Source organism: Euprymna scolopes, chromosome 31 (assembly GCF_053919585.1).
Source record: "Euprymna scolopes isolate OS-2025 chromosome 31, ASM5391958v1, whole genome shotgun sequence".
Taxonomy (NCBI): Eukaryota; Metazoa; Mollusca; class Cephalopoda; order Sepiida; family Sepiolidae; genus Euprymna; species Euprymna scolopes.
The window spans coordinates 68427881-68454377 of NC_136512.1; the positions used below are offsets into that span (position 1 = coordinate 68427881).

General features: G+C 32.8%; 1 protein-coding gene across 1 annotated transcript in view; it reads left to right on the forward strand.

Moving 5' to 3' along the window:
• Positions 1 to 449: 449 nt before the first annotated feature.
• The window catches only part of LOC145255805 (uncharacterized), a gene marked incomplete in the record, with an annotated part of 50034 nt that continues 23986 nt past the window's right edge, over positions 450 to 26497 (forward strand). Inside the window, 1 exon segment of the mRNA XM_080114493.1 lies at positions 450 to 1719. Coding sequence (XP_079970619.1) covers positions 1376 to 1719 — 344 coding nt within the window.

Sequence of the window (26497 nt, forward strand, 5' to 3'; positions counted from 1 at the left end):
ACAATGAATTTATTTAACTTCAAAATTTAGCTGAATTGGTTAGCTCGCCGTGAAAACATTTTTCATAACTTTTTTTTTCACGTGTACAAATATTTTTTTCCTTTAGGAAATTAACTTTAGTCTCTAATCTTTCTAATACAAGCAAAATGTAGTCGGAAACCTACAAAAAAAATTATAAATCGGCTTTCAAAACTAGGTCCCCTATTTTTGCCCGCCCATTTTTTGCCCGTACCTAGTAAGTACGTTTAAGAGATTTTTTAAAATGAAATAAAATAAAAAATTTTTTTTTTTTTTTTTTTTTATTATGTCCCGCCCTCTTTAACTTTAAACAAAACAGTTGACCAATCACAAAATAACTTTAATTGTAAATATGAATATTCATTGGCCAGAAAAAGACAAGGAGAGGAGCAAAAACCAGTACTAAAAAAAAGTACAAAAAACAAAAAATAACGTAAAATAAAAATAAAAAAAATTACGAAAAACACTCGAAAAGTTCGAATGCATCTGATGCATCATAATCACATGTGCTCCGAGGAGGGGAACCCTTGTCTAACAATGACGCTGTTGTGAGGCAGGGAACCGTGTCTCATTATACACAGACACGAAAACTGTATTTATAAAACGGGAGAGCTTCACGCAGTTTACAAACCCTAGCAGACAGGAAGGAACCTCCGAAAAATAACAACAAAGAAAATGTTGTTTTGATATGAATTTTTTTAATTTTCTAGTGATCCACGGACTACAAATATATATTTAATTTACGCAATTCTACCTCGTCTGTAGGATAAGTGAAAATTTTGTTCTTATGGTTGTTTAATATATTACTTAGCTTCGAAAACCCGCTAGTGTCCCACTTAGAAGTTTAGACTTATTTCTTCCATATATATACTGGAAACCAATTTGGTCACAAAAACGAAAGAAATATACCTACTTTTACTTACTTACCAGACTTATTTATTTAAATGCTATTTAGATATATATCCTATATATCTGTATTCTTATGTTTATAATTTTACCAGTAATGTTTTCTGTTTAGGTGGACATTTGTTTTAAAGCGTTTTAATTATTAAAAGCCTCGAGGGGAAAAATAATTTATTACTTCACTGTTAATATTAACTATTATTAAAAAAAAAAAAATACGTTATTTAAAAAAAAAAAAATTAACAAGACCTTAAATATTTAAAAATATCTTTTCCAAAAAATTTCCTTATTATATGGAATCGCATACTTGATAAAAACAACTTGTTAATGTTAGTTTAACCGCGGGATCTCTATTAAAGCCTTTTTTTTCTGGGGGAAAATGTTCTAATATTAAAGTTTGTTCTTTTCTAGTGTTAATATTAAGTTTTAAACAACCACGCGTTTGAAATCTAACATGTCTACTTGGAAACACAGGGAGGACGATATTTATTTAAACGAAGGAATTAAAAAGATCTGCACGAATAAGAAAACCCACCCTGAAGAAATGTATTTTGAAAAAGATCCAAATTCGAGAAGAACCAGCTATTCAAATTGTCGAAAATGTTTCGCCCAAAAGATGCAAAATTCCTGTTTTTACGAACCAGAAAAATCCGCTCGACCTTTATCATCTTTTGCATTTCCGAAATTTTTGCTAGGCATTTTACTTTTGGTATTTTTAATAAATTCTTTTGGCGAGGCGACCACAGTCAGTATTTCATCTAGTAAAACAATTGTACCAACAACAACAGTTGCTTCACGGTAAGTTACTTTTCGTTATTTACATTGTACATTAACTAACAAACTGTTTGAATAGATCGAGCCCCATGGCTGTTTGTATTGATTCGGTGAAATCCGTTAAGTTGTAACAGCTGAAAGGTGACCACGCAAGAATAAGCTTGGATTCATGAAACATTTATTGTTACTTATGCACTTGGGTTACTGAAATAACTTTAATTAGGAAGCCGTTCTTAACATGGAGTGTTTTGTAATTATTTTGTACTGACCACTAACAATTTAATATAAATATCGTAGATGGTAACAAGTGTATAAGCTCTCCTGGGGGGGGGGGCTAAAATATCATGTAGAAACCATTAACATGGAGGATAGAGCTTTAACTGCTTTGTAAACGTTCGTTCGTTCACCGGGTTACTGTACAGATTCGAAAAAGTTGTCATAACAAATGTTATCAAAGGCAAGATTAGTTACTTTGCTACCTAACTGGATATATTTTTAGTGTTTTTATTCAATGTAACATGTTTATTCAGCTCGGAAATATCGTGTTTACCGATGTATTGGAAAATTTAAAATGGCGCCCGACTCTCTCTTTGACACGGTAAGTTTGGGGAAAGGAGTAAAAAAAAAAAAATAGACAAAATAATGTTAAAAACTCACCGAATATGTCAGCCTATGTCACGATAACATATATTCAGCGAGTTTCTAACAGTATTTTGTCTGATCTTTTATTTTTAACTCCTTTTCCCAAACTTACCGTGTCAAAGAGTCGAGCGAGCGCTATTTTTAACTTTCCAATACATCGGTAAACACGATGTTTCCCGAGCTGAATAAACGGGTTACATTAAATAAAAACATCCAGTTAGGTAGAAAAGTAACTTCTCTTGTCTTTGATAACATTTGTTATATATTTTTGACAACTTTTTCGAATCTGTGTAGTAATACAAATTTCACAAATATCAGCTGACGTAAATGTAAACAAAGACGGATGAAACTTTTTTATTTTAACCAAATTTTAAGAACTATTTGAATTTTCGGTAAAATTTTACATGTATGTAACGAAATTTTTTTTTTTTTTTTTTTTAGCTTTCGGTGTGCTAAAAACGAATCTGAAAACCGTTTCCGTCGCAAAGAGTTTTCCTGATATGATGAAATTATTTTTTCGAAAAGTGGGTGATCACTTTCATTTAAATTTAACTTAAAATGAGTACCCACTTTCTGGCCAATTTTAGTGTTTATTGGCTAAAAGGTTTCAAAAGGTAAATATCCAGATACGTTACAACAGAACACCGACCACTCTAATTTGTCTTTTTATAGGTAATTGAGGTCGTTGACAATGAATCTGATAGTCAAACTTGGAAAATTTACCGGTTGCATGGTATTAACCCACGAACTACTTTCCACCATTTTGCAGCTTCCGCTGTAGCATAAACGATGGCTTCAACAAACTGCCTTCTCACATGGCGTACAAATTTTCCGCGGAAAATTTGAAATTAGGTGAAAAAGAAATAAAGCAAGAAAAAAGCAGGTTTGTATTACTGTACACATAGATTCGAAAAAGTTGTCAAAAAAACAAATAAATGTTATCAAAGGCAAGATAAGTTACTTCTCTACCTAACTGGATATATTTTTCGTGTTTTTATTCAATGTAACATGTTTATTCAGCTCGAAAAGCATACAGTGTTTACCGATGTATTGGAAAATTCAAAATGGCGGCCGACTCTCTCTTTAACACGGTAAGTTCAGGAAAAGATGTTATAAATAATAAACTAGACAAAATACTGTTAGAAATTCGCTCATATGTTACCGTGACATAAGTTGACATATATTCGGTGTTTTTTAAATAGTATCTTATCTAGTTTATTATTTATAACACCTTTTCCAAAACTTACCATATTAAAGAGTGTCGGGCGCCATTTTGTATTTTCCAATACATCGGTTAACACTGCATGTTTTTCGAGTTGAATAAAAACAAAAATGGGGTTTGTATTACTGTACACATAGATTCGAAAAAGTTGTCGAAAAACAAATATATAACAAATGTTATCAAAGGCAAGATTAGTTACTTTTCTACCAAACTGGATATATTTTTCGTGTTTTTATTCAATTTAACATGTTTATTCAGCTCGAAAAACATGCATTGTTTACCGATGTATTGGAAAATTCAAGATGGCGTCGGACTCTCTCTTTAACACGGTAAGTTTCGGAAAAGATGTTATAAAAAAAAAAAAAAAACTAGACAAAATAGGGTTAAAAAAACCGCCGAATATGTCAACTATGTCACAGTAACATTTATTGAGCGAGTTTTAACAGTATTTTATTCAATTTTTTTTATTTATAACACCTTTTCCGAAACTTACCGTGTTAAAGAGTCAGACGCCATCTTGAATTTTCCCATACATCGGTAAACACTGTATGGTTTTCGAGCTGAATAAACATGTTACATTGAATAAAAACACGAAAAATATATCTAGTTAGGTAGAGAAGTAACTTATCTTGCCTTTGATGACATTTATTTGTTATATATATATATATATATATATATATTTTTTTTTTATTGATAACTTTTTCGAATCTGTGTACAGTAATACAAACCCGAATTTTCTAATTTTCAAAACTACATTATAGCACTTTTGGGGTGGAAAATTTAAAATTAGCTGAAAAAGAAATAATACAAAAGGAAAGCACTGCAAGTTGGAGGGGGTTAATTTAATTGTGGTAATATCCATTGAAAGCGTACGGTGGTTATGAGAAAATAAAACTGTACGCATTATAAATGTTTCTTTTCTGTGCCTTATGTTATACATTAGTACATTAGGGGTCATTTCGAGTTAAGTTTATTTACTGTACCCATCTGAACTAGAAAAAATCATGATTAAAATGTGTCTCAAATAGCCAATGAAGAATATTAAATATGGCCGATCAGTTATAGGTAAAAACATTAGAAACACTTTAAACATTGGGCAAGGCACTTAAACCATAAAAAATAACGGTAACATAATTGCATAAGCACCAAAATTGTTTTTGTTTTGTTAGTTAAATCCGGCTAAAAAAAAAAATAACCCGAAAACCGCAAAGTTCAAGCCAAATTGAATTTTTTACGTTTGAATAAAAAAAAAATAATTATTAAAGCAAAAACAGTCGTGTTCTCGTCGAGTAAGCTCTTTTTTATTCAAGAAAATAAGATGCTCAGTTTTGTTTACCAGTGCTACTAATCTGAACTTGCACCAATTTTGTTAATAATTACCTATAACTATAATCTCTGGCAAAAAAATCTCCCTCCCCCCCCCCCCAAAAAAAAACTGCAAAAAAAAAAAATATCCACCAAGAAAATAAAACATAACCAAATAATCCGAAAAGCGCAAAGTTCAAGCAAAAAAAAAAAAAAAGGCTAGTTGTCAATTTGGTCTCATTTCGTTTTCCGGTACGCTCGATCTGACTTTTGATCACCCGTTTGGTCGGCCATATTAGATATTGGTACTCCTTGGGCGTTGAGAACCACAGCGACCAGCAGAAACATTTAATGGTCGCTCCCTTCATTTATGCTCGTGCGTAGCGTAAACGAAGGATAGGCTGTGAAATGGAAAATAGTCCCAGAGTTCAGAGGTTAATACCATGCAAAAGAAAAAAAAAAAAAAAAAAAAAACTTTAGTCAAACACAAATGCGCTCTCTCAAGTGGCCAGAAAGTGGGTGCTCATTTTGAGTTAAATTTACATGGAAAAGTGATCACACGTTTCGAAAAAGTAATTACATATCATGAAAACTTTTTTGCGACGGAAACGGTTTTAAGATTGGTTTTTAGCACACCGAAATCTACAAAAAAAATATTGGAAGTCTATAAATGGTCCACAAGTAATCTTTTTTTACTATAAAAATCTAGAAAAAATCTTTAATGTACGTACTTACTTGTCACTACATGAAAATGTCATGTTCCAAAAATCACGTAAATCGATCAAGTGTATTTTATTTATTTTTTAAGAAAATCAAATATTATGAAACATTTTAGCGAATAAAAACTTCACGCCGTCTTGTTTTTGAATGATACACTGCTAACGACACCTATTGGGAATGTTTGGAATATAAGATCAGAAAGGAGCAGACAATCGACTTTCCACACTATAGAAAAAAAAAACTTGGAAAATTAAGATAAGTTTTTGAGGATGTTGAAAACGAAAATAGCGTTTAAAATTCCAGCAAACGAGTAGTTTCTAAGATATGAAGAAATGTTAGTTTAAAGAAGGTGGGGTATCACTTTTCTATAATTTAACGTATAATGATCACCCACTTTATGGCCACCAGCCAAGTAAAACTTGAATTTACGCCGCTGAAATACACATTTGCCGAATTTTTGTTGGAGGAGCGTCAACGTGTGGGTGCTCAATTTACGTAAAATTCTTCATATCTCGTTTGCTGGAATTTTAAACGTTATTTCCGTTTTCAGCATCCTCCAAAAACTCGTGAAAAGAAAGTCCACGTGACTGAAAATGAAAAAATAAGCAATAACCCCCCCCCCTCCCCAATCAACTACAACGGAACAACAATGCAAATATTAAATCTTAAAAATAAAACGAAAAACTAGTTTGAATTTGTGTCAATCTTTGGTGGCAATCTATATAAACACCAAACATTTGAATAATTCTAAATATTTATAACTAAGTGTAAAAAAAAATATACTCTTTCAGACACTTGGAGTCGTAGACGACGAAACGTGTCAGTGAATATTTTAGAAACAATATATATGCCGCTGAGCATTGCCGCTCCCCATATGGGGGTACCAAATTGGTTAAAAGGAAAAATATTCCCAACTCGCATTTAGGTGAAAATGCACTTTCTTAAATAATTGAATTGATTCAAAACGTATCGCAAAAACAAATAACATCTTTCTATGGTATTTAATCAGAATACGGACCGTGCTGAAATAACGTTTAGAAATTCCATCTTAACAGGTGGGGCGGCGTTTTGTAAACTATTCTGTACTTTTACTTAATTTAATGAACCAGATACAGTGAAAATTGAATTTAACTTGACAATCATATCACTGTTCGTATTCTGCATGCATAAATACCAAACTTACTTTCCATCTGTTTGCTTAAAGGTTTCAAAATTACTTAAAACTCCGTTAGATTTATAAAGCGTCAAAGCGATAACTATTTGAAAATGATTTTGGAGCCTTTAAACTATAAATTTGTAAAATATATGCCTAAAGTCTATTTGCTGAAAGTCTAGTTCATTCATTTTATGCTTCTAAACCATAATTTCTGCGAGAACGCCACTAATTTATAAATGAACAGTTCTTTTCTTTGGCTAGGAGCAATGTGTAGTATCTGTTCTGTCTGTACTCCACATCGTATTTTTCTGTCCTTAGTAAAAGATTGAGAAAATCCATCTAGACTGCAATTTTTTTCGTCCACATCCAATGTCCCGGTTCTCGCGTAGCTGCCGTCTCCCTGATTCTACTTTCGCTTTTTCTCGCTTACATGCTTCTGTTCTGAATTCGAAGCAGTAGGCCGACATCAGTGGACTTTCTTTTTCCTACCAAAACGGTAATTAAATTTTGAAGATCAACCTTTCAAACATATGACTTATTGCATAGTAAAATGTAATTCAATTAAAACCTTTGGTACTTGATGAGGAGTGTGGACCCGGACCCTGCGTAAACTTTTGCTTTCCAAGAACTGCCTTTGCGCGGAAGGTTTTCAATGATCTATTTAGCCATGAAAACTTTTTCAAGCAAAAAAAAAAAAAAAGCCAAAGAAAAATGCCAAATTGATTTTAAACTCCAAAGTGTTACACGTACTAAATAACAAATTTAAAATGAATCAAAATAAATTTAAAATGAACAAATAAAATAAAAACAAGCAATGAAATTTACTCGGTCAAAACAAAACACGCTCGATTTAAAAAAAAAAAAAAAAAAAAAAAAAAAAAAAAAAAAAATATTGTGAGATGAAATAAAATAGCGCACGGAAAAAGTTAAAGAAATTTAGTTTAACTATAAGTCCGATATAAGTTAGATGTTGATTCCAATTTTTACTTGACGTAATTCAATGGCTACTGAAACCCTTCTGCGGCTGCGCATCATGTCTGCTAAGGGAGCGGACCGTGAAAGCAAACGTTTACGCATAAGTCCACACTCCTCAAGTACCAAACTTTTGTAAATGCTTAAAAAAAAAAAGATACACGTTCGTAATCAATTTAAATTTTAATCACGTGTTGTGTAACGTAAGGGTGTAATTTTAAAAGCTGTTCCTTTTTCGTAATGCAAGAATTAGAGGCTATCTCTACTGCATAGTGCATACTGCATATCTGCCTAATTTTCTTCGCATTTAAAAAAAAGAAATGTCAAACTCTACCCTCGTGGGGAGACAAATACGCCGGAACTTTAAACACCAACTATTTTGTACAAATACGCGTGAGAAAATGTTTTATTTTACCGCAAAAATGAGCTCGTCTTCAGACATTTAAATTGAAGCTAATAATTGCTTTGTATTCAACTTAACACCTTCGATACGTATCGATAAGCGAAAAAAAATCAAAGAAACTGTTCGATTTTTACCCAAATTAACTTTATACAACCTTACATCACAAGTGCATTTGAAGGGCCCTGAGTAAGTTCTTTGATAAGACGAAGGCGTGTTCGAAATGTTTTAGAGCACAATTAAACCATGGTATTTGGCTTTAATTTGAAACTTTCAAGCCATTGTATGAAATCCAGATTGTCTACAATGCAATGTAGACTACAATGTGTTGTAGACTGTCACTGAGGAGTCATGTGAATCTGTCTCCCGATTTCCGCAAGTGGGTTCTCAACTAGAGTAGGCAATCAATCGATTTGATCGAAAAATGGTCGTTTTCACCGATAATAAAAATATTAGTGTAACATTCGTTGATCCTCATTCAATCCCGGGCAACGTAGGGTTTCCCTACTAGCTTTGTAAAAATTGTCACCCTTTTGCTCCCACACTGTCGGTCTAAAATGTTTTTTCATTGGATTACGCAAACTCAATGGAAAAAGATGACGTGATGGGGGGCGGGGGGGGGGGTCACAGTAATTAAACATGAAATAATCACATTCTTGACCAGGTGCTTGTTAAGATGCAGTCCAAGTCATGATCTTCATTGCCTCCGTAGTTCAGACGGCGCTTTCTGTGTTTACGGAAATCATTGGTTTGCATCTGAGAACACAGCCTGGCAAATTAAATTCCTTCAATCTGTTCTTAACTGTGGAAAGAGAAATCTTTTTAACAAGATTACACTGTTGGATTTGGGGGGGAGCCGTTCCAAATCTTTCCGAGGCTGCAGATTTTGATAGCTTTCCTGTAAGTAATCCTAGGACGACCAGATTAATAGACATCACGGACACTGCCGGTGTTTTGGTGCTTTCTTTTGCACAAAATCAATCTGTCGGCTGCATCTTAAGCACCCTTGACCATATAGTGTAAGACAAGTAACCATTCTCGGGAAAATTGTCATTCTAGACGTGAGGTTAGCGTTAGTGTTCATTATTTTTTCCTTAACCTTGCATTTTTTTAACAGCGGCCGCCGGCTAATATGATTTTAGTCAACTTAAAAAAAAAAAAAAAAAAAATTAAATCACCCCTCCAGTCGACTCCCCAAGAAATATTGCGAATTGAACAAAAACGGCTACTAGTAGAGATCATTTCTAACTGGGAATTGTGGGGAGTTGAGAACATTGCATTTACACTTCTGCATGTTAAGTACACATCAAGGAGACAGGGGGGGGAAACAAGGAGGGAATACCAAAGTGTAGCAGTCCGAAATTATTTTATTAATGAAAACAATTTTTATGAACAGTAACTATGTCCTTCAAGACTGGGACAGTTTTTATTTTTGTCCAATCCAGAATACCTCATTTTGGGGAGCTGGAGGCGCTTGTACAGTTTAACGTTCCCGACAAATTGTTTTTAAAGTTCCATCCGCGGCAAGGGAAGTTAACACCCCCCCCATCCACATCGTCACCTGTTAAGAATGGCTTTCTAAATTTGCCGCGAGATGTGAAACTTCAAGTGTCGAAGTCCTGGATATGACCTTAAACTATATCCAGTGGTGAGGCCCCATCTTGCGGGTTTGGGGAGTGTGGAGCCACCCTTTCATTACCATTGCTCCCAGGTCCACTCTGACCCGGAGTGGTAGTACCTGTTAGGGTCCCAACTATTGGTTAAATAGAAACCGACTTGAAAACAACAAATATATTCTATTAAAAAAATTTTTTCTTCAAAATCTTTGGATTCAGCATTAAATAACCTGAAAAGGGTTGATATGCCGTAAAAACAACCAACCAACCAACCAAGTGTCGAGTTTGATTCGTCCCACATTAAAAACTGACCTTGTCTTACTCAATCCTATTGAGGTCAGTGACTGGACTAGGCACTTAAATTCCCTAAATTAAGCCAATGCATAATTTTATAATTAAAATTTTATTTTTAATAAAAATTTTGATATACTTATCTTACCTTTGTAAGATAAATATATCCGTGTACGTACATGGATAATTTTTTACAAACTAATTTAAAAGGGCCCTTTTGCACTTTAGGGGAACAAAAGTACGAGGAAGAAAATCAATTGCTTTTAAGGGGGTTCACTTTGCGTTTTAATCACGTGACACATCGGTAAGGAAATCGACAGTAATGGAGCAGAATGTTATAACGAGAAAGTGACCCCCCCCCCCGCTCTCTTAAGTCATGAATACTCAGAGGTCAGCCTTTTTATTTTTGAAATACGTGTAGAACAAGAAAAAAAAAAAAAAAAACATGGCATTCGAGGGTCATCTGGGAAATCTAAAAAAGAAAAAAATTAAACAAATTACTGGTTGTCGCATGATTGGTGACATTTATTATGGATTTCTACTAGTTTTCGATTGTTAAGCTATTATCGAGACCCCCCCCCTCACAAGATGATCTAATGTCAACCATTTTTTTTCTAGTTCTAACTTAACATTCGACACTACTTGTACTTCAAAGTAAATAAACGCTTTAAAATAAGTTAAAACCCAACTTATCCAGGTAGGTAGAATAGTAGTTTGTCTTACCTCTGGTAACATTTTACCAATTCCTCGTTGTTCCTATTTACAATGCCTCCCCACAAGAGTTAGACCCCGGGGTCCTTTTTAACGTGGTGAAAAAGGAACAAAAATAAAAATTGTCTCGGTCATGAAAGGTTTCTCCTCCACTGAGAAAGAACAAGAAATTGAAGTGCAGCATTTTAGGAACAGATACTACACTCGAGTTATTTTTTATTTTTTTATTTTAATTCGCTCTGAACGTTTACAAACTAAGCAAAAATAAACAATTAGGCCACTACTGTACTTTGATCTTGGCATGAAGGCCAAGAAATCTCTTATGTGATTATTCAATATCTGAAACCTTTTTGAGATCTTATTAGTATTTCATATTAAAAACTAAATTTGCTTTGATCTATTTCCTAATTGTGTACACGTGTGAATTCTCTCGCCGCCGTGGCTCATTATGTAACCACGTGTTCGTCCTCATCGCCAACCTTTTGATTTTTTTTTTGAGCAGCCCAACACGAAAAAGAATCTTTTAATTTGGTAGCCGGGTTATGAGGTATCAGAATTTTTGTAGGAATTATGGGGTCAGTGTTATCATAAACTCCCAATATAAACAGTCTCATGGCGTAGGTAGGAACTAAGTACACCATTTAAGATTTCAACTTATTTTGTCGATGTTAAAAGTTAGTGTTGATCAATATTTTTTTTTTTTTTACCTTGCCTAATATTAAAATTGCTGCATACTGCGCTTAATAGCAAGTCATTTTTTTTTCTATATCGTAAAGATAACATTTTATGGCGCTTTTCGCCGCTTCTACACGATTGGGACAAGATTTTGTAATCAATAATAAATGGAGTTTTCAGGTAAAATTGTTTCAACTGATTTTTTTTTTGTCAATTCTAATAAGTTACAATGGTGGCTTGCAAATTATGCAGTCGGTATTACCTGAATACTAATAAATTATTAAAAAAAAAAATTAATCGTGGTAGCAGGTAAAAAATTACCGCCATCTTGTTTAAATCGAAATGGGAAAATTACCTCACTTTTGAACTGTCCTGTGCTTACGATCGTTTTCATAAAATTCAATTTTAATTTTCGACGTTATAGATTTTCGTAATTTTTGGATACAATCATTTTAAAATACGAGGAATACGTAAAACTTATTTTCATGTGAAATTCAGTATTACGATTTCCGAAATTTTATCCCTATAGTGTAGAAGCAAAGCACCCATTTTATAATAAAATAAGACGATTCAGGCCACCCTAAGTGCGTGCGACCGTGCCGGTGTCGGGTGAAAATCTAGCCTCGATCGATTTGAAAAATGTTCCAATTACTAAACCGGACTTCCTGTTTTAGTTTTAAATAAATCTGGGTAATTATGCACTGATGTTACCATGCTAAAATAATGACGTTATTTAGAAAGTTATTTTAACATGGGGAGTGTTTGAAAACTATTCTGTACTTAAGACCTAAATAAGATATCGTAAAACTTGAAATAGCATAGTAACATTAAGTGCATAAGTAGGTGTGTCAGAAACTGCGTGAAAAATATTGAATAATTCGACATCCTGTCTTTCTTTACTCTAAAAATGTAATTCAACCCCCTTTTTTTTTCTTTTTTTCCTTTTTTTTCAATTAAAGGAGCAAGGACCAAGGTTTCATTTAAAGTTTTAAACTTCGGACTTTATAGGTAAATTTCTAAAACACTTTAAAAAAAAAAAAATCTGAATATATTATTTATTAATCTTTTATCTTCAATTTGTGATACAAAACTTTGAGTAAATTATTTCTTTTTAAGACATTTCAAAATGGTGGGGGCGGGGCGTGAATTAACAAAAACGTTTGTCTAAAATATTATATTCGATTTATTGGAAAGAGCATAAAATTTCACATTGACCCTGAAAATGTCGTAAAAATAGAATCAATAGAAACATTTTGATAGATTTTTAAAGTTTAAAAATTGAAAAATACTGAACTCGTAAAATTCAATTTCATTAATCTTTTTTTTTTTTTTTTTTTTTTTTTTTTTTAATGAAATTTCTAACTTTTAATACAACTTTAATAGTTTATTTTAGAAGTATAATCCATAAAGAAAATAAACAACCCACTTTTAAAAAATTACGAATTTTTATATTTTATTCGCAGTTTCGTGTTAGGGATGTCAAAAATTCGCCAAAAGTTCTGATAGACCTAGTGCACAAACACCTAAATTTGTAGAATGTTATAAATAAACTAAACAATGTACAAAATACATCGATTCGAACGCTTGAGATGGCATAGAATTTTCAAACTAATTTCAATTTGTGTAAACGATGTATTGGACTTTTAGATTTGACTTGCATGATTTATTTCCTTTTTTTCCGCAAAATTGAAAATTCTATAAAAGGAACTTTTTTTTTTTTTTTTTTTTTTTTTTTATGTATGTTAATCTTGTGACCCACAAGATCGGATCAATTTTCTAGATAAACCCTGAACACGTCGCCCTTCGGGGCCTGGGCAACAAGTGTCAAGCAAAGACCAGCAAAGACCTTGGTCAATGTAGGGGCAACCCTTCATACCAATTGTCGCTATCCAGCTCCCCTACTCCCCGGGGTGCTGGTCCCATTTTCTCTTCACTCCTCACTTTAAAAATCGGCCTTGTGCCTAATTTGCTCGGTGGGGGAGCAAATAAATACTCCCTGAACACGTGGCGACCTTTCTTGTGTGTTGAGAAAGGGCTGGCCCCCCCCCTCCGCTTCTTAATCACCTTTGAAATGGACCAAAGTATGGGTGAAGATACAAAATAGTTAAAGTGCCCCGTTCTCTTTCGTTATGGTTGGATTTGTGTAATTTAGAAATCCATTACGGGAAGTTTGATAACTTCGGTATCTTCGCTATGGTGGTGACCTTTACTTTCGACATTACTCTCAAATCAAACGAAATGTTACTAAAATCATGTTTTAGAAAAAAAAATAAATAAATAACATTGAATAACTTGTTTTATTGTATGAAACGCTGAACGAACAAGAGATAAAAAATATAGTCGCCCTCTTTACAAACCAGTCGAAAACTAGGCTAGCTAAGGAAGACTGATACATAATCACGTTGATACATCGGTTCGCGTTAGATCACCGGAGAAGCGGCGTTGAGCCTGTTCAATTCTAAATGGGATGCTTTTTATGCGTGTGTGTGGGGGAGGGGTAATTATCCTCATAGGGAGAAAAGTAAATTTACGCGACTAAAGTAAAAAAATTAACCAAATTACCGTAATTTTAGTTTAAAATGTCGCTTTTTAAATATTGAATTAGTGAGGTAAATTTATTTATTTATTTTTTTTTATTTTTTTGTGAAATTGAGATTTGTTCTGTTCAAAGCGAAATCGTAAAATGTTCATAGGCAAATTTCCAAAGAAACGTGAATTGCGCAAGTTTTTTTTCCCCTCCGCATTGCTCCAAAACGGTGACTAGCGAATGTATGTTAAAATTTTTCTCGGTGGTTTGGCTCTGTAAAATCCGATGACTCGTTAGAACAGTCGAAAAGCGACCATACAAAATGAAATCAGTTTCAGAAAACATACTAAAACGAACTTATTTTTATACGTTGTCGCATTTATTTTTAATTTAAATAACGTATTTTTATGGTGGTAGATGCATGCGATATAAGTTTTGGCGCTTCTATACTATTCGAACGAAATTTCGGAAATCGTAATACTGAATTTCACATGAAACAATGGTATCTACGTATTCCTCATATTTTTATGATTATATCCAAAAATTACGAAAATCGATAGAGTAGAAAATTATTAAGGAAAATAAAAATAGAATTTGATAAACTATCGTATAACAGTTCAAAAAGGAGGTAATTTTCCGTTTGGATTTAAACAAGATGGCGGCAATTTTTCACCAGCTAACACGATTAGTTTTGTTTAATAATTCAGTAATATTCCTGTAACTTCGACTGCATAATTTGGAAGCTACCATTGCAACTTATTATAATTGACAAAAAAATCGGTTGAAACCATTTTGCTTTTTGTTTTTTATCTAAAAACTCCATTTATCGACTACAAAATCTCGTCCCAATTCTGTAGAAGCGCAAAGTCTTTCGTTTCAAAAAAAAAAAAAAAAAAAAAAAAAAAAAAAAAATTGTAAAATAGATTCTATGTTGAAATTCGCCTGCTAGAGCACTTCCGGTATATTGCAATATCTGTTAGTTGTGCTTCAAACGGCCTGGAATTAAAACCGAAGATAATAGATCTATACCTGAGGATACGCAGACGATCGCCATCCTTCAGCAAAATACAAAATCGATTTTTGTTTCTTTCCGCACTTACAAACGACCTTCTTAAGATCCCTAGGAGCAAATGGTCGTTTTTTCCTAAATGCCACTGACAATTCCAACAATTTGGCAGACTCCAGAATATGCAGCATCATTCAGACCCCCCTCCCATTTCCACCCCCGCCTTTTAAAACTGAACAAATTTTAGTGATCCAACAATAGTTTTCAAAGTTTTCCCGCAACCATGTATGGTATGATATCCATTTGGTAAATGTTTACTTTAACTACAACAGAACACTGACCAATAAAATTTGTTTTTAGGGGTTCTCAGTGTCACTGACAAATCTGATATTCAAACCCGTCGCAAATTTAATGTCTGCATGGTATTAACCCCCTTGACCTGGCACCATTTTGTGCCATTTCACTATTTTCGTTGATGCTCTGCGGTGGCAATTCTTACTAAAATGTACGTCCACACACGCGTATGACATTTTACAAGGCGCATGAATACATGGTGGACACTTTCTATTAGAAATATTTTTCATAAAATGAAGTTTTCACCTCATTTAATAGTAAAAATGTCTAAGTTTTCACAAGCGCTTTACAGACATTTGTTTTTTGTTCCTATTGAGAATGGGCATTAATAGCTGATCAAGGGTAAGTGGAGTTTTCCTGGGAAAAGTGGCGTCTTTACAACTACTCTGTAGTAGCTAATGGAAAGGGATCTTTAGGGTTGCCCTCAACTACAATAATTGTAATTTAACGGCTTCAAAATCGCTTTCAACTAAGGTTACAATTGGAGAAATCACTTTATAACCTGGTCTTTGGACCAAGTGTAGTATCTGTTCTGATGCTACACTTGATGTTACCTTTTCTATCCTCGGTTGGTGGAGAAATTGTTCATGACCGAGACGGTTTTCATTTTTTTTTTTTTTTTTTTTTTTTTTTCCTATCCAGACTGCCTCTTTTTGGAAGCTGGATTTTCTCTACATTACAAGCAGATCTTGTGTCTAACTCTGCTCTCAAGGGGAGATGTCGCTTTTGTGTTTGACAATCATGAGTAACGCAAACTCAGTGCAAATTAGATTCTACAAGATGCATAAAAGTGGTAAAAGGGACGAATGGCAAGTTGAAAGATGGCGTGTTATGTGAACAGATGTGTGTATTATCAAGATTATTGAAACGGACTCGAGATTGTAGGTGGGACAGAACACAACTTCACTGGATTCAATTTTTAAACTACGTAATAAAAGGATGAATCTGTCTTGTGTCTATCCATAACCCCCTCTGCATTGTATTGCCTTCTATAAATTAACTTGCTACACACTAGACAATGCTTCAAACAAAATACATTATGCTCTTAGCATATCTTTTTGAACTAGGCTTCTGTTGTATGCGGGAACAAATGGAAACTTAATACTCTATACCTATAACTTCCCCCCCCCCCCGACATTGGCTCAACAGTTAATATTTTTCTGTAAAACAAAGATGACGGCAGTAGATCTCAGTCCTATCAAGATCGAGACTGATAGCGAACTGACTGGAATTCAATATTTTTATGAGGTTGGAGGCTTCTCATTGGTTGGTTATCCTAACGCGTAGTTATTAAGATTGTTCAAATTTTGGGAGTCATACCCTCCATTATTAGCAAAAAAAACATTTTAACAAAAACTACATATACTCGGTGAGCGACTACATGAAGGTTAACTAATTTGCATATTCCTTTTAACAAAAAAGGGTTTATTATTCATTTATAGTTTATTAGATGATTAGTTTTGTTTCACTAATATGTCCATCAGAACACACTGACAAAAGTAAGGACAATGCGATCTTAAAAGTATAAAAAATACATATACATTGTATTAATATGTAGGAAAAATCATAGTTTACCTGACTAGTGTGGGTGTAATGTTCATTTGCTTGGGGGGGGGTGCAAATGGCGACGTCGCTTTTGTATTTGATCACGTGAGTAACGCAAACTCTATTCATGCATGATTGCATAGAACTTATGAAAATATTCTAGTACATGGAAATATGTGACTTTGTCAGTGTGCGATAAATCTCTACCAAACTCCTCTCTGAAACAGTTGAAATTTGATACAGGGTATTTGGACCTGTAGCACACTTTGATTTGGTTTTTAGCTGACCAAAAATTGTGGGTAAGGGATTAAATTGGCAGGTTAAGTCGAATAAAACCTTACTCCAGCTGTTACTTTTGCACATGCGTATAACGAAGCATTTAAAGCTCAGTTGCGAAATTTTTAACATTTTGTATCATCTGTCTAACTCGGGCAGGAACCATGCTGGAGAGATAAATAACAACTAAGGCTGGTGTGCAAAATAAACGTTCTGGTTTCAATTCTAGCTAATGATACCAAAATAAGCTTTTTATAACTTTTGAAATCCTTACTATATATTGGATAACAATTAATAGCAATGTTTATTAGAGCACAATTGAACCATGATTCTTGACTTTTGCATTTTTAAACTTAAGTGAAGCCATTATTTATGGATAATTTATGCAAGGATGCATGTGAAGCTTCCTCTTGGTACACTGCGGGGTCGAGGGGGGGGTCTCTAAATAGAGAAGGCAATCTCTGATTAAAAAATGGTTGATTTCGACATCGATAGGAGGGTGGAACATTTGATCCTTATTCGACCCCCGAACGTCAGGTCTTCCTGCTCTCTCTCTCTCTCTCACTCACACTCACACTCACACTCACACTCACACTCACACTCACACACACACACACACAAACAAAAAATATTACTTTTATCCCCGCCACCTCTGACCCATGTCATTTACGGACATTTGAACAAAATATTTAAGACCCTATTTACTAGCCTCCCCACACAAGCAAAAAAAAAAAAAAAAAAAAAAAAAAAACAACAATCTCTGTCGAGGATATCTAAATCCACAGAAAAGATGCTCTTTGGATTTAAAAAAAAAAAAAAAAATCAATTTCCAAAGGTCTCGTTTAAAGTCTCTAAAACAAATGACCAGAAGTAACGGTTGACGTTGTCAGAACTTTTGGAGTAATCCAAAATGATCAGCGTGACTCGTGTTGCTTCTATTCTCGCTATGCTCATACAAATCGGATAAAGTTTTTCAGAATTTATCTTCTCTGCACAACAGACTTCTTATCAATTCTCCGATAACCATCTGGATCCTGGCCCAAATCTTTAACTTTATGATTAAGTTATGGGCCTGTAATAATCTTTGTTTGGACCGTGCCCATCTCATTTCTTCAATGTGATCACCTCGTTGATCATCTGGCCAGTTAAAGATCCATCGATTCAACACCTCCATCAGAAGTGGTACAAACATGTGCCTAAATACTTTTGTCTGGCCAGGTATCCAAGGTTGCTACAAAGAATGTGGGCTCCTTCTACTGTACTAGAACATGTCTCACGCTAGAGTATCTTATATCTTTATTAAAGTCACCTTTTGGCCATGCATGGAGTTATTGTTTCTATATCTGGGCTGGTGCATCTACTACTAGTCCTTCACTCATAAGTTTCAAACCTAATAGGTCCCAAACTGTCAGCTCAGCTTCAACCTCTGTCCCATCACTGCAATGTTGCATCCCTGTGCCTGTTTTACAAGTACTTTAATGAAATGTGTGCTGAACTTATCACACTTGTCCTCTCCCTTGACCTACTTGCACAAACCTGATTACCAGCAAAATCCCACCCTTTCATCATTGCAGCTTTCCTAGATGTTGGAAAGCCTATTTTTATGGTTTCTTCCCACTAACTGCTAGACTTTAGAATTTTTTTTTTTTTTTTTCCTGTTCCCCTGACTGTACTAATCTGCAGAAGTTTAAATGTAATGTGAAGGTATCTTGCTGCTCAACTCCCTACAGACTCCTGTTACACGATTCCAAACAGTAGCCTCTCATGTCCAAGTGACTGGAATGAAAGAGTAGAAAATTTTAAGTCTGTACAGAACTAAAAACAAAGTAAGTCTGGATCAAATACTGAATCTTGATTTGGTTGCCTATGTAGTAGTCTTTGCCAATCAGAAACTGTTTTGATAGATTTATTTGATAGAACTACCAAACGTGAAGAGTTAGAAAGAGTTGAAAGGATTCAGGCAAATAAATTTTGTCCATACATGTTTAGTATCGTGAGATTGTATAAACTGTTCCTATACTTGATCCATAACTGACTGAAATTCGCTGAAATGCTAGTGACTAAGTAGATTTAGTTGTCTGCAAGAAGTCTGTAGTAGTGTTATCACTGAGAAAGGTTCGTTTGTCAACTTTGGCCTCTCTTGCTATTAACTGCAGCTATGTGGTTGATTATGTAGCCTCCTGGAGGCGAGTCTTCCTGATTGGTTGAAGTCTGAAATCTGCAACCAAATCGAGATGGAGTATTTTGGTGGAATTGACCAATATTAGCATTAAGTATTTTAACCAAGAAATATCGATACCTTAGATTATTTCTCTGCTGGAACACATCTTTCACGGCCATCATATGTTAAATAAAGAACACAAATTTTATTTTTGTTTCAGCTTTAAATGTAAATTAGAAAGTAATTTGATTTATCTTTACGATTCACTTCCGGTTACCCTCCCCATGTGAAAAATGGTTTTTCTAAATAACATTGTTTAGAAAAGCTTAACATGAGAAGCAGAGGTAGGGGGTTTCCTTTATCTATTTTGTACTTTCACCTAACAATTTAAGAAAAAAGATGCCATAAGTTTAATCAAAACCAACCAGCAATCGGAAGTGAAGTGGGAACAACGTTTTTATTGTTAAAATAACTAAGTTTTATTAAAATTAATGGCTTCAAAATTATTTCTTGATATTGACGGATTCGCTATGTAAAGTACATAAATCGGTTAAATACCATATATTTGTGGTGCCTATTCTTTCCACGAAGTCTGGGTGTTACACAAGGTCAGTTTAATGAGATGGAAGGGTCCAGCCACGACCTTCGTAATAGGGCTGTGGTAGCAGTGTCAGAAATTTCGTGAAAATAGTGAATAATTCCACCCCATCTTTCCAAGCTTATAACTCCTCGAAAAATGTAATTCAAGCCCTAATTTTTTTTTCAATTAAAGGAGTAAGGACCAAGGTTTTATTTAAAAAAAAAAACAAAAAACAAAACAATGTGTTTTTTTTTTTTTTTTAAAAGGTTTTAAACTTCGGACTTTACAGGTAAATTTCTAAAAAACTGATTTTTTTTTTTTGTTTTAAATTTGAATATATTATTTATTGACCTTTTCTCTTCAATTTGTGATATATAAAACTATTAAACATAAATTAATTATTTACTTTTTAATAGACATTTCAAAATGAGAGGCGTAAATTATTCGACCCCCTATCTTTCTAAGCTTATAACTCCTCGAAAAATGTAATTCAAGCCCTAATTTTTTTTTCAATTAAAGGAGCAAGGACCAAGGTTTCATTAAAAAAAAAAAAAAAGACAAAAAGAAAAAATGTGTTCTTATAAAATAAGGTTTTAAACTTCGGACTTTACAGGTAAATTTCTAAAAAAACTGATTTTTTTTTGTTTTAAATTTGAATATATTATTTATTGACCTTTTCTCTTCAATTTGTGATATATAAAACTATTAAACATAAATTAATTATTTACTTTTTAAGAGAAAGTTGAAAATGGGGGGGGCGTGAAAATGGGGGGGCGTGAATTTAAAAAAAACGTTTGTCTAAAATATTATATTCGGTTTATTGGAAAGAACATAAAATTTCACATTGACCCTGAAAATATCGTAAAAATAGAATCAATAGAAAAATTTTGATAGATTTTTAAAATTTAAAAATATTGAGTTAAAAAATTGAAAAATATTGAGTTCGGAAAATTCATTACTGTTTTAAAAAAAAAAAAAAAATATTTTTATTACTTTTAAAACAACTGTAATAGTTTATTTTGGAAGTATAATCCATAAAGAAAATAAATAACCCACTTTTAACAGAGAAATTACGAGATTTTTATATTGTATTCGCAGTTTCGTGTTAGGGGTGTCAAAAATTCCTACAAAAATTCTGATACTGCTAGGGCTGTGGTCTAGATCCGCCTTCCTTAAAGAACACTTCAGATTTGTTTTGTTAGATAAAATAAAACTGAATCTCCATGAACGAATTGTAAGAGAACGCGAGTAACATTAAAAGGGCAGTAACTCTAATTGTCTCTTTCTGTGTGAAAGTTGTTTCCCCTTAGTTTTTTTTTTTTTTTTAATGCGTGAAACTATATTTGCTCTTTAAAAAAAAAAAAATTTCTATTTGCGATAAATTTTACCATCCTCCTTTCTAAAAGTTACTATTTTTCTAAAAAAAAAAAAAAAAGAAGCTACCTAGGGTTTTGAAAGCCAAATTAAATAAAATCCCCAAAAAGGAGACAGAAGTAGTACAAGGTATATCAGTTTTTGTAGGAATTTTTTACACCTAACACGAAACTGCGAATAAAATATAAAAAAAATCGTAATTTCTCTTTTTTAAAAGTGGGTTGTTTATTTTCTTTATGGATTATACGTCGAAAATAAACTATTAAAGTTGTATAAAAAGTAATAGAAATATTATTTTATTTTTTAAAAAACAGTAATGAAATTAATTGAATATTATGAGTTCAGTATTTTTCAATTTTTTAACTTTAAAAATTTATCAATTTTTTTTTATTGATTCTATTACGATATTTTCAGGGTCAATGTGAAATTTTATGCTCTTTCCAATAAACCAAATATAATATTTTAGACAAACGTTTTTTTTTTTTTTTAATTCCCGCCCCCCCCCCCCCTATTTTGAAATGTTTATTAAAAAGTAAATTAATTTGTGCCAAAATTTTATATATCACAAATTGAAGATAAAAGATCAATAGTATATTTTTTAAAACAAGAACAGTTTTTTGGAAATTTACTTGTAAAGTTTGAAGTTGAAAACTTTTTTTTTTAAATGAAACCTTGGTTCTTGCTCCTTTAATTGAGAAAAAAAAAATTAGGGTTTAAATTACATTTTTCGAGTAGTTATAAGCTTGGAAAGACAGGGGATCGAATTATTCAATATTTTTCAATTTCTGACACACCTAAAGTATTACTTGTTGATATAGTTGACAAATCTTTTTTCAAGACAAAGCAATATTACATAATTTTTCTGTCAACAGAGCTCTACATTTCGAGTGAAACAGTCGCATTTGCGAGTGATTTTTCAAAGTGGCGACTAGAAATAATGAAACGCTTATCTTTTGGCGATTGTATTTCTTTCAATGTTCCAGGGCTCACTGAGTGAAAATATCTTTTCAACTTTTTTTTTTTTTTTTCTTTTTGATAAAACGAACAAAGTTATTTAAACAAAAGTTTAATAGAACAATATACTCTTTTTGTTTTTCAATGAAGGCCGTTTAAAAAAATATATGAAGAAATTAGAATGTTTATACCTTCAAGTATCAGCATAAAATTTGTTGTATATTTAGAATTACACTTATTTAAAAAAAATACAGAAAAATCTTTGATATGCATACTCGTCACAGAACGAAGATGTCATATTCTAAAAGTCATGTGGGTTTGGCTAGTAGCTTTTCTATTTGGCTAGTAAACGAAAATATTTAGTTGTCAAAGGTCAACTAAAGATAAATTTGTCAGTAATAGTAATATATCCGAAGATTACGAAAATTCATAGAGTAAAATTGCTGTATTTTTAGTAAGCCTATCATTATAGAAACAAATATTTCAGCCATGAACGAGTAATCTAAAATATTCGTTCAAAGTAATGTCCCGTGTGTAGCCTCTTAATAACGTTGAAGAAAAATGCAATTTTACCCAATTTTCCGTAAAAATAACTCTAGTTGTTTATAGTTAATACTATAAACAACTCGAATTTTCGGGGTTTGTTTTACTATACACAAAAAGTTACAAAAACATAAATAAATGTTATCAAAGGCAATGTAAGTTACTTTTCTACTTAACTGGATAAGTTTTTGATGTTTATTTAGTGTAAAATGTTTAGTTCGAAATACAAGTAATGTTGAACGCTGTCGGAAAACAAGTTGTCGAGTGTTTGAAGACTCGGTAATAACTTCAAAATAAATAAAACAAAATGGTGGTAGAAACCCATCCAATAAATGTCACGCTAACATTTGAGTGGGCTTCTACCACAAATTTTTTTTTTTTCTAATTTTGAAGTAATTATCGAGTCTTCAAAGACATGGTGGTCATCTTTTTTTGTTCTCTGGCAGCATTCAACATTAGTTTTTCGAACTGAATGAACATTTTACATTAAATAAAAACACTAAAAACTCATCCAGTTAGGTTTGTTTTCTTGACAACTTTTTCGTACCTGTGTATTGTATTGTATGTAAACCAAATTTTCGTAATTTTTGGATATATTAATATTTTTGGCATGACAATTAAGTACATAATTTTGTTTTTGCTTAAAACAGTTTTAAATTTGTCGACTATATCTTAACAAGCACCAAAAAAAGTTATTTAGATTTTCCAGTTAACCAAAAGTTATACAATTTGTAATTTTTGCAATAGTATGTATGAAATATATATATATATAGGCACAGCCAAAACAGGAGGGAATAAGTATTTTTTTGACAAGTCTCTTTAAAAATTTACCAAAAATCAAGTAATCATCCATTCAATACAAAATTTTCGCGGATTATTAAATGAAGATTGAACTTTATAATGGTGTACTTCTTTTCTCTATAATCGATAATTATATATATTGCCTACCCCCTCCCCCTTATTTGTGGTTACAAATATGCTTCAAACAATCAGCTATAACTGAACAAAATTATATTGTGGGGAGGGTGAGGATTGTAGATTAAAAAAAAAAAAAAAAAAAAAAAAAAAAACTGCACACATATCAGATTTTAAGGTTGAAAATCCAAATTCAATGTGTTTAATTTTTCATCCATTGTGTTTTGGAGTGTGAAATTCAGGGAATATGTTAATTTTTCTTTCAGATTAGCAAAAAATATTTCATTTATTTCAAAACAAAAACAGTACTTTTGAATCTTTGAAAAATAAATTTTCTTTTAGTGAGCTCAATATTGCTAATATATCATTAAATAGGAAATTCTTTGAAGAATCAATATCAAAAAAAAAAAAAAATCAATAACTACGTATTTTGCTAAAAATACGTCTTCTGGCAATTTGTCGTTTCGTGATATTTCTTCACCTATGGTAGACCATAAAGGCCTACAAGCAGTTGTTTGTATTTCCTTTTTGCTGTTACTTGCATTTGACTTAGTTTAAAGTGTGGGGGACTGACATCTACCACATTCTCTCATCCAGAAACACTTGGGTCAAGATGACCAAGCATGATACTAAATGCAGGAGTTGTCTCCAACATATACAGCACCTAGCATTCTCAAAATGATCACCCATCTGGTACTGGCCAGCCTCATCATTGCTTAACTTTGTGGGTTATGTAGGCAACAAGTATGTATCGCTTATGAAAAAAAAGAAACTCTCATAATTCTTTACTTAATCGACCAAATAAGTTTTTTTTTTTTTTTTTTTTTTTTTTACATGGGGGTCACCACTTATCAAGGCCCGGAGGCCACTCAGGGATAAGGGTTATTGCGTGTACAGTAATCAATGAGATAGTATTGTAGTAATCATTAGTATTGGAGATTTGATAGTGTCTTACTTAAGGGGGCGATTTGTCAGGAATTTATTTATGTTGGACTTGAAGACATCCAAGTTGTAGTCAGGTGGGAAACCGGCAAATGGAAGAGTTCCGTTTGCCTGTTTACTTCTAAGAAAGCTCTGCTCATGGAATCTGTTTGGATTTAGGCACAGATAAAGAGTGGGAAAAATTGACAGTAGCTTTAGCCAGACAGGTGTTTCTCATGAAAGATTGGCGAGGGGGACGAGAGATTGAAGCTCAGACAAGCACTTGCCACGGAAATAACGATAAAACAAAGACAGGCTCACAACGTCTCTTCTGTGGGAGAGAGGCTGCAGGGAAGAGAAAAGGGCATCCCCACTAAACCACAAAGTCTATTTTGTACTCAGTCAAGGCAGAATAGGCTGTTTTTAGCAGCTCCTGCCCAGATGTGGCAGCAGTACTCCATCCTTGGACGTACTTGGCTTTTATACAGATAGAAAATTGCATCAATAGTGAGATATCTTCTGGAGCGGTTTCTCAGAGTTCGTTTCTCATAGGTTCCCAAATTGCAAATTTCATACAAAGATAATTTATGTGTCTGGCAGTATTAGAATTTTTTTTTTTTTTTTTTTTTTTTTTTTTTACAGAAATTCATCCGATAAGTATCGACTTGAAAAAAAAATCCGATCCTAAAAATAGTTTAAGATTTAAAAAAAGGGGGGGGGGGATTTTGTCACACCGGCAAGGAAGATAATGCAATCTTGCAATTAACATCTGAAGATATAGCTCAGTTGTAGAGCATTCGACGACAGATCGAATCATCCTGTGTTCAGGTGTACCTCACCATTTTTTTTTTTTTCTTGGAGGTTAATTTACAATAAAATCATTTCTTCGTGTGCGTGTTTTAGAACTAAACAGTAATCAGAAGTAACTTTTCTAGAGCATTCATCAAGCCCAAATATCAGCTGACGTTGATTGGAAAAAAAAGTCGTAACACAGACGAAATTCAGTGAACAATATCATTTCTTTTAGCAAATTAGTTCACAAGGAAAATTACTTCATGTAATATATAATCTCTATTTACAATTATATTAATGCAACGTTGTGAGTTTGTTCCTTATAGACTCTGCAACGACTGAACAGATTTAAAATTTACAGGACCTTAGTGTATTAGTCTGGGAGTGATTTTAGTTTGAAAATGGTAGGAAACTTGTAAATTACAAATTTTCAAGTTTTCAAATTTATACAAACTAGTACTTGTTTACGTTTTTTTTTCTAATTACAAAACTGAATAAAAAAGGCCTAATTTTTGAAAATCCATTGAATAAGGGGAGGGGGGGATCTATTTATACTCCAAACATTTGAACTAATATTGTAAATTTTATTTTTCATTTCAGATTTATATTAATGTTCTATCCATAATACTGAGCATCGATTTATCACAATTGAATCTAATATAGAATATTTTTATGACTGAATTTTATATCACAAAGTACAATTTTTTTTTTTTTTTTTTTAAAATCTGTATTAGGTACAATATAATACTCAATAGAGAATTGGCTCTGTAATAATAAATATGAAAGCTGCATGAATTAAAATATTAAGTGTGTTCTATGACTGGCACTATCCTGCTAGTTTATATATTAATACGATAGCGTGTTATTTTCTGTGTCACGCTTACATCCGGGTCGTTAAAGTGTTATGTACTTGAATTTCTTGTCATAAATAATTTTATCAAGACTTCTTCTGAAGTTTTGGTTTTAGTTTCGATTATGGCTGAAGGAACTCAAGTTATATATATATATATATATATATATATATATATATATATATATATATATATGTGTGTGTGTGTTTTTATTTTTTTTCATAAGTTTTTATTTCGGTTTCGATTCAAGCTAATGCGCCTAAGTTATATGGGTATATTTTTACTTTTGAAAT